Raw genomic sequence first — 14,566 nt, 5'->3', positions numbered from 1 at the left:
TGCTGACTGTCCCCCATCATCCTGTGTGGTGCTATCACTGAGGGGTCTATCCTACATGCTGACTGTCCCCCATCATCCTGTGTGGTGCTATCACTGAGGGGTCTATCCTACATGCTGACTGTCTCCCATCATCCTGTGTGGTGCTATCACTGAGGGGTCTCTCCTACATGCTGACTGTCCCCCATCATCCTGTGTGGTGCTATCACTGAGGGGTCTATCCTACATGCTGACTGTCTCCCATCATCCTGTGTGGTGCTATTACTGAGGGATCTCTCCTACATGCTGACTGTCTCCATCATCCTGTGTGGTGCTATTACTGAGGATCTCTCCTACATGCTGACTGTCTCCCATCATCCTGTGTGGTGCTATCACTGAGGGATCTCTCCTACATGCTGACTGTCCCCCATCATCCTGTGTGGTGCTATTACTGAGGGATCTCTCCTACATGCTGACTGTCCCCCATCATCCTGTGTGGTGCTATTACTGAGGGATCTCTCCTACATGCTGACTGTCTCCCATCATCCTGTGTGGTGCTATTACTGAGGGGTCTCTCCTACATGCTGACTGTCCCCCATCATCCTGTGTGGTGCTATCACTGAGGGGTCTCTCCTACATGCTGACTGTCTCCATCATCCTGTGTGGTGCTATTACTGAGGGGTCTATTCTACATGCTGACTGTCCCCCATCATCCTGTGTGGTGCTATTACTGAGGGGTCTATCCTACATGCTGACTGTCTCCCATCATCCTGTGTGGTGCTATTACTGAGGGATCTCTCCTACATGCTGACTGTCTCCCATCATCCTGTGTGGTGCTATTACTGAGGGATCTCTCCTACATGCTGACTGTCTCCCATCATCCTGTGTGGTGCTATTACTGAGAGGTCTCTCCTACATGCTGACTGTCCCCCATCATCCTGTGTGGTGCTATTACTGAGGGGTCTATTCTACATGCTGACTGTCTCCATCATCCTGTGTGGTGCTATTACTGAGGGGTCTATTCTACATGCTGACTGTCTCCATCATCCTGTGTGGTGCTATTACTGAGGGGTCTCTCCTACATGCTGACTGTCCCCCATCATCCTGTGTGGTGCTATTACTGAGGGGTCTCTCCTACATGCTGACTGTCCCCCATCATCCTGTGTGGTGCTATCACTGAGGGATCTCTCCTACATGCTGACTGTCCCCCATCATCCTGTGTGGTGCTATTACTGAGGGATCTCTCCTACATGCTGACTGTCTCCATCATCCTGTGTGGTGCTATCACTGAGGGGTCTCTCCTACATGCTGACTGTCCCCCATCATCCTGTGTGGTGCTATTACTGAGGGGTCTATCCTACATGCTGACTGTCTCCCATCATCCTGTGTGGTGCTATTACTGAGGGGTCTATCCTACATGCTGACTGTCTCCCATCATCCTGTGTGGTGCTATTACTGAGGGATCTCTCCTACATGCTGACTGTCTCCCATCATCCTGTGTGGTGCTATTACTGAGGGGTCTCTCCTACATGCTGACTGTCTCCCATCATCCTGTGTGGTGCTATTACTGAGGGGTCTCTCCTACATGCTGACTGTCCCCCATCATCCTGTGTGGTGCTATTACTGAGGGGTCTATCCTACATGCTGACTGTCCCCATCATCCTGTGTGGTGCTATTACTGAGGGGGTCTATCCTACATGCTGACTGTCTCCATCATCCTGTGTGGTGCTATTACTGAGGGATGTCTCCTACATGCTGACTGTCCCCCATCATCCTGTGTGGTGCTATCACTGAGGGATCTCTCCTACATGCTGACTGTCCCCCATCATCCTGTGTGGTGCTATTACTGAGGGGTCTCTCCTACATGCTGACTGTCTCCCATCATCCTGTGTGGTGCTATCACTGAGGGATCTCTCCTACATGCTGACTGTCTCCATCATCCTGTGTGGTGCTATTACTGAGGGGTCTCTCCTACATGCTGACTGTCCCCCATCATCCTGTGTGGTGCTATTACTGAGGGGTCTCTCCTACATGCTGACTGTCCCCCATCATCCTGTGTGGTGCTATTACTGAGGGGTCTATTCTACATGCTGACTGTCTCCCATCATCCTGTGTGGTGCTATCACTGAGGGGTCTTTTCTACATGCTGACTGTCCCCCATCATCCTGTGTGGTGCTATTACTGAGGGGATCTCTCCTACATGCTGACTGTCCCCCATCATCCTGTGTGGTGCTATTACTGAGGGGTCTATTCTACATGCTGACTGTCCCCCATCACCCTGTGTGGTGCTATCACTGAGGGGTCTATTCTACATGCTGACTGTCTCCCATCATCCTGTGTGGTGCTATTACTGAGGGATCTCTCCTACATGCTGACTGTCCCCCATCATCCTGTGTGGTGCTATTACTGAGGGATCTCTCCTACATGCTGACTGTCTCCCATCATCCTGTGTGGTGCTATCACTGAGGGGTCTATTCTACATGCTGACTGTCTCCCATCATCCTGTGTGGTGCTATCACTGAGGGGTCTATTCTACATGCTGACTGTCTCCCATCATCCTGTGTGGTGCTATTACTGAGGGAACTCTCCTACATGCTGACTGTCTCCCATCATCCTGTGTGGTGCTATTACTGAGGGGTCTATCCTACATGCTGACTGTCTCCCATCATCCTGTGTGGTGCTATTACTGAGGGGTCTATCCTACATGCTGACTGTCTCCCATCATCCTGTGTGGTGCTATCACTGAGGGATCTCTCCTACATGCTGACTGTCTCCATCATCCTGTGTGGTGCTATTACTGAGGGATCTCTCCTACATGCTGACTGTCCCCCATCATCCTGTGTGGTGCTATCACTGAGGGATCTCTCCTACATGCTGACTGTCCCCCATCATCCTGTGTGGTGCTATTACTGAGGGGTCTATCCTACATGCTGACTGTCCCCCATCATCCTGTGTGGTGCTATTACTGAGGGGTCTATCCTACATGCTGACTGTCTCCCATCATCCTGTGTGGTGCTATCACTGAGGGATCTCTCCTACATGCTGACTGTCTCCCATCATCCTGTGTGGTGCTATTACTGAGGGGTCTATCCTACATGCTGACTGTCTCCCATCATCCTGTGTGGTGCTATTACTGAGGGGTCTATCCTACATGCTGACTGTCTCCCATCATCCTGTGTGGTGCTATCACTGAGGGATCTCTCCTACATGCTGACTGTCTCCCATCATCCTGTGTGGTGCTATTACTGAGGGATCTCTCCTACATGCTGACTGTCTCCCATCATCCTGTGTGGTGCTATTACTGAGGGGTCTATCCTACATGCTGACTGTCTCCCATCATCCTGTGTGGTGCTATTACTGAGGGATCTCTCCTACATGCTGACTGTCTCCCATCATCCTGTGTGGTGCTATTACTGAGGGATCTCTCCTACATGCTGACTGTCTCCCATCATCCTGTGTGGTGCTATCACTGAGGGGTCTTTTCTACATGCTGACTGTCCCCCATCATCCTGTGTGGTGCTATCACTGAGGGATCTCTCCTACATGCTGACTGTCCCCCATCATCCTGTGTGGTGCTATTACTGAGGGGTCTCTCCTACATGCTGACTGTCTCCCATCATCCTGTGTGGTGCTATTACTGAGGGGTCTATCCTACATGCTGACTGTCTCCCATCATCCTGTGTGGTGCTATCACTGAGGGATCTCTCCTACATGCTGACTGTCCCCCTTCATCCTGTGTGGTGCTATTACTGAGGGGTCTATCCTACATGCTGACTGTCTCCCATCATCCTGTGTGGTGCTATCACTGAGGGATCTCTCCTACATGCTGACTGTCTCCCATCATCCTGTGTGGTGCTATTACTGAGGGGGTCTATCCTACATGCTGACTGTCCCCCATCATCCTGTGTGGTGCTATCACTGAGGGATCTCTCCTACATGCTGACTGTCTCCCATCATCCTGTGTGGTGCTATTACTGAGGGGGTCTATCCTACATGCTGACTGTCCCCCATCATCCTGTGTGGTGCTATCACTGAGGGATCTCTCCTACATGCTGACTGTCTCCCATCATCCTGTGTGGTGCTATTACTGAGGGGTCTATCCTACATGCTGACTGTCTCCCATCATCCTGTGTGGTGCTATTACTGAGGGGTCTATCCTACATGCTGACTGTCCCCCATCATCCTGTGTGGTGCTATTACTGAGGGGTCTATCCTACATGCTGACTGTCTCCCATCATCCTGTGTGGTGCTATTACTGAGGGGTCTATTCTACATGCTGACTGTCTCCCATCATCCTGTGTGGTGCTATTACTGAGGGGTCTATCCTACATGCTGACTGTCTCCCATCATCCTGTGTGGTGCTATTACTGAGGGGGTCTATCCTACATGCTGACTGTCTCCCATCATCCTGTGTGGTGCTATTACTGAGGGGTCTATCCTACATGCTGACTGTCTCCCATCATCCTGTGTGGTGCTATTACTGAGGGGTCTATTCTACATGCTGACTGTCTCCCATCATCCTGTGTGGTGCTATTACTGAGGGGTCTATCCTACATGCTGACTGTCTCCCATCATCCTGTGTGGTGCTATTACTGAGGGGTCTATCCTACATGCTGACTGTCTCCCATCATCCTGTGTGGTGCTATTACTGAGGGATCTCTCCTACATGCTGACTGTCTCCCATCATCCTGTGTGGTGCTATTACTGAGGGGTCTATTCTACATGCTGACTGTCTCCCATCATCCTGTGTGGTGCTATTACTGAGGGGTCTATCCTACATGCTGACTGTCTCCCATCATCCTGTGTGGTGCTATTACTGAGGGGGTCTATCCTACATGCTGACTGTCTCCATCATCCTGTGTGGTGCTATTACTGAGGGATCTATCCTCCATGCTGACTGTCTCCATCATCCTGTGTGGTGCTATCTGTAGACCGCACCGTGTACTCAGCATTAGTCAGTGAAAGCCGCAGCTGTGAATGTGGCGCCTTGCTGCCTCCGTTGCCCCCATCTTTGTCCGCTCACTGCCGGCTTCCCTCACACCCCACCGTCTCCATCCCCGCCTCCTCACGGGTGCCCGGCCGCCTCATCCTCACCTCCTTTCGGCATCTTATCTCCGTTCTTCTCGTTACCTCTTCCTTTCCCACAACTTGATGGGCACGCGTCTAAGGGCCCTGACCCGGAGGCCAGTCCTGGTACTGCCTGCTCTACACGTATTACTTAATGACCCGTATATTCCACAAATAATGATACCCCGACATTACAGTGTATATGTAGGAAGAAGATTAAAATATAATTGATCGATTATTTCATATGGAACAATAGTGAGAAACATATTGGTGACATTTGCAGGCAGGCACTGCGCCGGACAGCTCTTCTGACGCAATGCGCTCCTTCCTCCGGCCTTTTGCACAGCGCGCCCGGGTTCACACTACTCCAGTGTGCATTACAAGGACTGGTCAGGAGACCGGGACAAATCCCGGGACGGTAAATGTAACCGCGGGTAATTATGACGTCATTGCTAGTGGCCGAATGGCTCGGAAGACCCCGGGAACAGCTGACGTGCTAAGTAAGCGCTCACCCGGAAGTGAATGCCGAGACAACTTCCGGTGCAGCACTTTAATCGGGAAGGAGGCGATCAAGGAGGTCTGTGCGCCTGGTGGAGCGGGTAGGTTGGCTGCTGCTCTGGTCAGCTTTATAGAGGTCATTCCGGTAGGGAATTAGTGTCAGTAAACACCATGCAGTCTGACTATGGGAAATTCTAGGAGAAACCAGTCTCGCCTCACAGTGACTGATGATCATCAGCAGCTCCTCTCTCCAGCTATGGTACAGGAGCTAACAGCCCCGCTTCACAGTGACTGATGATCATCACACAGCTCCTCTCTCCAGGTATGGTACAGGAGCTAACAGCCCCGCCTCACAGTTACTGATGATCACACAGCTCCTCTCTCCAGCTATGGTATAGGAGATAACAGTCCCGTCTCCCAGTTACTGATGATCATCACACAGCTCCTCTCTCCAGCTATGATATAGGAGCTAACAGTCCTGTCTCACAGTTACTGATGATCACACAGCTCCTCTCTCCAGCTATGGTATAGGACATAACAGTCCCGTCTCCCAGTTAATGATGATCATCACACAGCTCCTCTCTCCAGCTATGGAATAGGAGATAACAGTCCCGTCTCCCAGTTAATGATGATCATCAGCAGCTCCTCTCTCCAGCTATGATATAGGAGCTAACAGTCCCGCCTCACAGTTACTGATGATCATCACACAGCTCCTCTCTCCAGCTATGGTATAGGACATAACAGTCCCGCCTCACAGTTACTGATGATCATCACACAGCTCCTCTCTCAAGCTATGATATAGGAGCTAACAGTCCTGCCTCACAGTTACTGATGATCACACAGCTCCTCTCTCCAGCTATGATATAGGAGATAACAGTCCCGCCTCACAGTTACTGATGATCATCAAACAGCTCCTCTCTCCAGCTATGATATAGGAGATAACAGTCCTGCCTCACAGTTACTGATAATCACACAGCTCCTCTCTCCAGCCATGATATAGGAGATAACAGTCCCGCCTCACAGTAAAGCTGGGTTCACACTAAGCGACAGCGACAACGACGTCGCTGTTACGTCACCATTTTCGGTGACGTAACAGCGACCTTGTAAGTCGCTGTTATGATCGCTGCTTAGCTGTCAAACACAGCAGAAGCAGCGATCATAACGTCGCTACATGTGCAGAGAGCAGGGAGCCGCGCTTAGCGCTGGCTCCTTGCTCTCCTAGGTACAGTACACATTGGGTTAATTAACCCGATGTGTACTGCAGCTACATGTCACAGTGCAGAGAGCAGGGAGCCGCGCACACTGCTTAGCGCTGGCTCCTTGCTCTCCTTGCTACAGTATACATCGGGTTAATTACCTGATGTGTACTGCAGCCACATGTGCACAGAGCAGGAGCCGGCGCTGGCAGCAAGAGCGGAGGCTGGTAACGAAGGTAAATATCGGGTAACCAGGGAGAGGTCTTCCCTTGGTTACCCGATGTTTACGCTGGTTACAGCTTACCGCAGCTGCCAGTGCCGGCTCCTGCTCCCTGCTCGCTTCATTTCGTCGCTCTCTCGCTGTCACACACAGCGATGTGTGTGTCACAGCGGGAGAGTGACGACCAAAAAATGAAGCTGGACATTCAGTAACGACCGGCGACCTCACAGCAGGGGCCAGGTCGTTGCTGAATGTCACACACAGCGACAGCGACGGGACGTCGCTGCAACGTCACAGAAAATGGTGACGTAGCAGCGACGTCGTTGTCGCTGTGTGTGTCACACCAGCTTTACTGATGATCATCACACAGCTCCTCTCTCCAGCTATGGAATAGGAGATAACAGTCCCGTCTCCCAGTTAATGATGATCATCACACAGCTCCTCTCTCCCAGCTATGGAATAGGAGATAACAGTCCCGCCTCACAGTTACTGATGATCACACAGCTCCTCTCTCCAGCTATGATATAGGAGATAACAGTCCTGCCTCACAGTTACTGATGATCACACAGCTCCTCTCTCCAGCTATGATATAGGAGATAACAGTCCCGCCTCACAGTTACTGATGATCATCACACAGCTCCTCTCTCCAGCTATGATATAGGAGAGAACAGTCCCGCCTCACAGTTACTGATGATCATCACACAGCTCCTCTCTCCAGCTATGGTATGGGACATAACAGTCCCGTCTCCCAGTTAATGATGATCATCACACAGCTCCTCTCTCCAGCTATGGAATAGGAGATAACAGTCCCGTCTCCCAGTTAATGATGATCATCACACAGCTCCTCTCTCCAGCTATGGAATAGGAGATAACAGTCCCGTCTCCCAGTTACTGATGATCACACAGCTCCTCTCTCCAGCCATGATATAGGAGATAACAGTCCCGTCTCCCAGTTAATGATGATCATCACACAGCTCCTCTCTCCCAGCTATGGAATAGGAGATAACAGTCCCGTCTCCCAGTTACTGATGATCACACAGCTCCTCTCTCCAGCCATGATATAGGAGATAACAGTCCCGCCTCACAGTTACTGATGATCATCACACAGCTCCTCTCTCCAGCTATGGAATAGGAGATAACAGTCCCGTCTCCCAGTTAATGATGATCATCACACAGCTCCTCTCTCCCAGCTATGGAATAGGAGATAACAGTCCCGCCTCACAGTTACTGATGATCACACAGCTCCTCTCTCCAGCTATGATATAGGAGATAACAGTCCCGCCTCACAGTTACTGATGATCATCACACAGCTCCTCTCTCCAGCTATGGTATGGGACATAACAGTCCCGTCTCCCAGTTAATGATGATCATCACACAGCTCCTCTCTCCAGCTATGGAATAGGAGATAACAGTCCCGTCTCCCAGTTAATGATGATCATCACACAGCTCCTCTCTCCAGCTATGGAATAGGAGATAACAGTCCCGTCTCCCAGTTAATGATGATCATCACACAGCTCCTCTCTCCCAGCTATGGAATAGGAGATAACAGTCCCGTCTCCCAATTACTGATCCCAGTTATCTCCTATATCACATCTGGGTGAGAGGAGCTGCGTGATCATCATCAGTAAGAGAACTTTTTGACTACATGTGGGTTATCACCACACTCAGAAGAAAGGAGGTAACAGTCTGAGGAGACCATTTTTTCATGTTATCTATATATATAATTGCCTTATTCTGTCTGTCTGTCTTGCTCCAAAATTCGTCCTTACCACGACAATCGTCTCATTGGCTGCTCGCCTCGGCTCCGCCCCCCACACGGATTGGCCTCTCGCCCCGGCCCCCTGCACGCATTGGTAACTCGGCCACGCCCTGCTACCCTCACGCATTGCATGCTCGCTCTGGCCCCGCACGCATTCCCCGAACCGACACGGAGCCCCGACTCCCAGGTGAGTGCTGTACCCCCTGGACCCCACATCAGCGTACGCCGCCGACCCAGCCGACACATACCCTCGCATTGCTGGGGTTGCCGGCGTACGCTGGTCTGGGCTCCCGTGCGAGCGTGGTACGCTGGTAACCATGGTACACATCGAGTAATATTGTGTAGCATGGTTACCAGCGTACACCGGCTCCCAGGTGAGCGCATCAAGGTCCTGCAGCGGCGGAACACACACACACACACATCAGATCACACTCACTCTCACACACACATCAGATCGCATCCACACACTCACAACATCCAGTGATATCGCTTGCTTCTCGGCGGCGATACTGTGCGTGCAGTGACCTTCCAGGACCTGCCGGAGGATCACATGGCCAGAAGCATGTGGTATCTCCGGATGTTGTGAGTGTGAGCGCGTATGTGCAATATCGTCAATGTGTGTGTGCGTGTATGCGATCGGATGTGTGCGTGTATGCGATCGGGTATGTGCGTGTCGGCAGAAGGCAGAGGAGCACTGCGTGCAGCACAGCTGCTGGGACCGCACACCGGAGGGCACAGGCAGGAGTGGGGTTTGAGTGTATGCGATCAGATGTATGCGTGTATACTGTCTGATGTGTGACTGTGGAGCACGATGGGGGGTGCACAGCATGGGGGATGGCGCACGATGGGGGGTGCACAGCATGGGGGATGGAGCACGATGGGGAGTGCGCAGCATGGGGGATGGAGCACGATGGGGAGTGCGCAGCATGGGGGATGGAGCACGATGGGGGGTGCGCAGCATGGGGGATGGAGCACGATGGGGGGTGCGCAGCATGGGGGATGGAGCACGATGGGGAGTGCGCAGCATGGGGGATGGAGCACGATGGGGAGTGCGCAGCATGGGGGATGGAGCACGATGGGGGGTGCGCAGCATGGGGGATGGAGCACGATGGGGGGTGCGCAGCATGGGGGATGGAGCACGATGGAGGCTGCGCAGCATGGGGGATGGAGCACGATGGGGGGTGCACAGCATGGGGGATGGAGCACGATGGGGAGTGCGCAGCATGGGTAATGGAGCACGTTTGGGAGTGCGCAGCATGGGGGATGGAGCACGATGGGGAATGCGCAGCATGGGGGATGGAGCACAATGGGGGGTGCGCAGCATGGGGGGATGGAGCACGATGGGGGGTGCGCAGCATGGGGGATGGATCACAATGGGGGGTGCACACCTCCCCCCCAAAACACACGCACTGCACGACACACCACACACACACTGGAAACCACAAACACCGCCCTACACAGACACCCACACACACAGACAACGCCGCAGACACACAACACCCAACACACAAACACCGCAGCACACAAAAATATACGCACATACCGCACAACATACACATTGCACAAAACATACCTCCCCCCAAAACACACCACACCCCACACAAACCGCGCAACACACATACACAACGATACAGACACACAGCGCTACACAAACAACGCAACACACAAACAACACCGCTCTCACCCCCCGCCACACCCAGACAACATCCAGAACATGTACAGCCCCTACACAAACACTTGGTAACTACACACAACAACATCTATATATATATAAACAAAAATCATACATTAACTACACAATACGTAAATTCTAGAATACCCGATGCGTAGAATCGGGCCACCTTCTAGTTACCTCATAAAGTCACACTGGTCAGCTTTAAAAACATTCGCTTGGTTATTAAAGGGGTTGCCAATTACTAGGACAACCCTTCTCATTTCTTATGTTTGGCCTCATTAAATTAAAAATCCTTCTACTCTCCTTCTGTGCTGGCGCCGTTCTCGAGGCTCACAGGAGGCTGTGACATCACACGCTGGCTTCTCTCTTCACGCCTTCGGACAGAGGAGTAGGAAGTGAGCACTGCGGCTGCCACTCACTTACTATTGATTACTAAGGGCCTATGTCCACGATCAGTGTTACCAGAGTGCTGCATTGCACAGTGAGTGGGATTTATAGAAAACCCATATCTACTGTGCTTCTTTGTAAAGCTGTTAAGGCCTTGTGCACACTTGGCGTATTTCCCACGGATTTGCTGCATATTTCACTGCAGAAAATGTTCATAACCTTTCTGCAGTGATTCACCAGCAAATCCTAAGGGGGAAAAAAAATGCTGTGCGCACTAGGCGGATTTTGACAGCTAGAGGTTTTGCTACGGGGTTCCCGCAGCAAAAACAATTGCATGTCACTTCTTTTCCGCAGGTCGCTGCGGGATTTCACTCCATTGACTGTAATGTAATCGTGAAATCCCGCAGGGAATAACGCAGGCAGCAAATTCTGTGCGGTTCATTGCACTTTCCTGCGTTATTCCCTCCGGTATTTCACGTTTTTTCAGGACATAATTTCATCGCTGCCTGCGGTTTGCAGGGAAGTGATGTCATTATGACAGGAAGAGGAAGCGGAGCAGAGAGTAAACTCACACAGATCACACTCACACACAGACATATAGAATGCACATAGAAATCAAACGTACATATTAAAAATAAAATAAAAAAAAACGTGGGCTCCGCTGTATTTTTACCATTCAGCTGAGGTAAACACACAGCGGCGGCCCGGTATTCTCAGGCTGGGGAGAGCAAGGGCCAGGGTTAATGCCCCACCCCCCCACGCTGCCGAGAATATCAGCCCGCAGCTGCCCCGGGACTGTTGCATCCATTATGTGGCAGTACCGGAGTGTCCCCGCCTCTTCCAGAATGCCGTGATGTGGTCGCAATCCAGGTAATAACGAGTTAATGGCAGCGGATCGCCGCCACTAAGTCCAGGCTTGATCATGGCTGCGTCTATGAGACAGCATGATCAACCCGTAAGAAAAGTGAATAAACACACACACCGAAAAATCCTTTATTTTAAATAAAATAGCAAAAAAAAGACCCTCTTTCACTCCTTTATTAACCCCTTTCAACACCCAGCTCCGGCGTAATCCATGCAGGTCCAACGACGCTTGCATCCAGCCACGACTGACACAGTACTAAATGCAGCCTCGTAACGAGCCTGCAGAGGTAACCACAGGTCATTTCTCACTGTCGGTAATGGGAACACACTACCGCTCGTGAGAACTGCAGTGTGTCCTCACAGGGACTCTATCTATTTATCTATCTATCTCAGAAGGAAATTACCTTTTTTTTTTTCTTCAATGTGCTTTATTGCATTGAATGCATTAAAACACATCTTCCAACCTGTGGAAAAACCGCAACAAAACGCATGCAGAATTCGGTGCGGTTTTTATGCAGTTTTTTTCTGCAGGTGCAGAAATTTTTCAGAGCCTGCTGAATTTTCTAGTGTGCACAAGGTTGCCTGTGGCACGGCTTTCTGAGCTGCAGCATGTCAGTTATTTCTTGTGGAGACGCGAGTGTTCTCAGCGGGAGAACACAGCAAAAATGCATTGCGCCCTGAACCCTGATCTTGGGCACGGACAGCGTGGTCTAACGCACAGGACATTGGCGTCTCCACAAGAGAGAGTGTGCTGCTTCCATAACGCGAAGAAGCCTGATCGTGGGCATGTAACATTATACATCTGAAGGCGGGGAGAGAGAAGCCAGTGGTGATGGGGCTCCGAGCTCGCATAATGTTGCGACATCCCGTTAGCCCCTGGAACTTGAGCGTCGACATTTCTGGAACAGCGCTAGCACAGGAGGTGAGTATAAGCTTTTTTATTTTAATGAGGCCAAACATGGGGAATGAGAAGTAGTTGTCCTAGTAGTGGACAACCCCTTTAAGGTCAAAGTTGGCTCAGTCACTAAGGGGTTAATGAAACAATATATTTGAAAGTTGCTGAATGTTTCACGACAATCAGATTTTATTTGCATCAGTCCAGAACAGCTTTTACAGATGTATGTTGTTTTTATCATATGTCCAAAATCTCAAAATACATCATGTATCATCTAGGTTGTGACTACAATGCCTAAAGTAAAGCGAAGCCGGAAGCCTCCTCCAGATGGCTGGGAGCTTATAGAACCTACGCTGGATGAACTGGATCAGAAAATGAGAGAAGGTGAGAGGGATTTGGCTAAATCGGCATTTCCTGTCTGATGACGATTAGTTTGAGAAACCCAGTGCATGTTGGGATACTCAAATGAAGTGTCATCAGGGGACAGAGTCTGTGGCAGTGACCGCACCTCTGTGCCCTCCCTGAAACAAAGTCGTCATGATGCTCATGTCAGGGGCTGGTCTGTCTCCCCCTGCGCGCTGTCTCCCCCTGCGCGCTGTCTCCCCCTGCGCGCTGTCTCCCCCTGCGCGCTGTCTCCCCCTGCGCGCTGTCTCCCCCTGCGCGCTGTCTCCCCCTGCGCGCTGTCTCCCCCTGCGCGCTGTCTCCCCCTGCGCGCTGTCTCCCCCTGCGCGCTGTCTCCCCCTGCGCGCTGTCTCCCCCTGCGCGCTGTCTCCCCCTGCGCGCTGTCTCCCCCTGCGCGCTGTCTCCCCCTGCGCGCTGTCTCCCCCTGCGCGCTGTCTCCCCCTGCGCGCTGTCTCCCCCTGCGCGCTGTCTCCCCCTGCGCGCTGTCTCCCCCTGCGCGCTGTCTCCCCCTGCGCGCTGTCTCCCCCTGCGCGCTGTCTCCCCCTGCGCGCTGTCTCCCCCTGCGCGCTGTCTCCCCCTGCGCGCTGTCTCCCCCTGCGCGCTGTCTCCCCCTGCGCGCTGTCTCCCCCTGCGCGCTGTCTCCCCCTGCGCGCTGTCTCCCCCTGCGCGCTGTCTCCCCCTGCGCGCTGTCTCCCCCTGCGCGCTGTCTCCCCCTGCGCGCTGTCTCCCCCTGCGCGCTGTCTCCCCCTGCGCGCTGTCTCCCCCTGCGCGCTGTCTCCCCCTGCGCGCTGTCTCCCCCTGCGCGCTGTCTCCCCCTGCGCGCTGTCTCCCCCTGCGCGCTGTCTCGTCCCCCCCCCCCCTTCCTCGCTATTCTGTGTGTGATCTGTACTGTGCACAGCGCTCGCTTTGTTATTGGCTCAGATCTGTGATGATCATCACTGTCTATACCTGGCATTCAGGAGACTAGTGCTGCCCCCTGATGACACTTTGAGTATCCCAGCATGCTCTAGGATTCTCATATCAATCGTCATCAGACAGGAAGTAGCAAAATAAAATAGAATATTGGTTAGATAATGAGTTAGGGAAGGGGAGGGAATTATTAATACTAGTATTTTATAAAGTAGCTTAGATTATAGCATCAAATAGGGATTTAAACGAAGTTTCCGTTTGCATTCGGGCCACCCCTTTAATGATGGGTGTTTATTTATTTTTTCACTTTTGTTCTTTTCTCCCCGTATTCCAAGAGCCATAACTTTTTTTTTATCTTCCCATAAGTAAAGCCTTATGAGAGCTTGTTTTTTGTCGGACGAGTACTTTGGAATGACACCATCCATTATCTTGTAATGTACTGGAAAGTGGGAAAAAAATTCCAAGTGTGGCGGAATAATAAAACAGTGCAATTTTTTTATGTATAGCGTTGATGAGAATGACTTGGATCATTCTCCAGGTCAGTGCGATTATGCAGATCCCAAACATGCATAGTTATTGTTATAAGCAGTGAAAACAAATTCAGAAATTTGTAAAAAAAATAAATAAAAATAAATATATATATATTTGCTTGTTGCCACTTTCCGAGAACCATAATATTTTCAATTCTCGGGATCTGGGGCTTTGTGGGGCTTGTTTT

General features: G+C 51.5%; 2 protein-coding genes across 2 annotated transcripts in view; one reads left to right on the top strand and one right to left on the bottom strand.

The window, feature by feature from the left end:
* Positions 1–5,156, bottom strand: part of PDAP1 (PDGFA associated protein 1) — a 46,322-nt gene extending 41,166 nt beyond the window's left edge. Inside the window, exon 1 of the mRNA XM_075317857.1 lies at positions 5,071–5,156. Coding sequence (XP_075173972.1) covers positions 5,071–5,083 — 13 coding nt within the window. The 5' untranslated portion in view covers positions 5,084–5,156. The remainder of the gene's footprint in view (positions 1–5,070) is intronic.
* A 254-nt stretch (positions 5,157–5,410) lies between these two features.
* Positions 5,411–14,566, top strand: part of BUD31 (BUD31 spliceosome associated protein) — a 33,821-nt gene continuing 24,665 nt past the window's right edge. The window contains exons 1-2 of the mRNA XM_075319065.1: positions 5,411–5,642; positions 12,816–12,921. Of these exons, the coding sequence (XP_075175180.1) occupies positions 12,828–12,921 (94 nt within the window). The 5' untranslated portion in view covers positions 5,411–5,642; positions 12,816–12,827. The remainder of the gene's footprint in view (positions 5,643–12,815; positions 12,922–14,566) is intronic.

Source organism: Anomaloglossus baeobatrachus, chromosome 7 (assembly GCF_048569485.1).
Source record: "Anomaloglossus baeobatrachus isolate aAnoBae1 chromosome 7, aAnoBae1.hap1, whole genome shotgun sequence".
Lineage (NCBI taxonomy): Eukaryota > Metazoa > Chordata > Amphibia > Anura > Aromobatidae > Anomaloglossus > Anomaloglossus baeobatrachus.
Note: the sequence above shows the minus strand (reverse complement) of the source record. Positions and strands in the feature narration are given on the sequence as shown.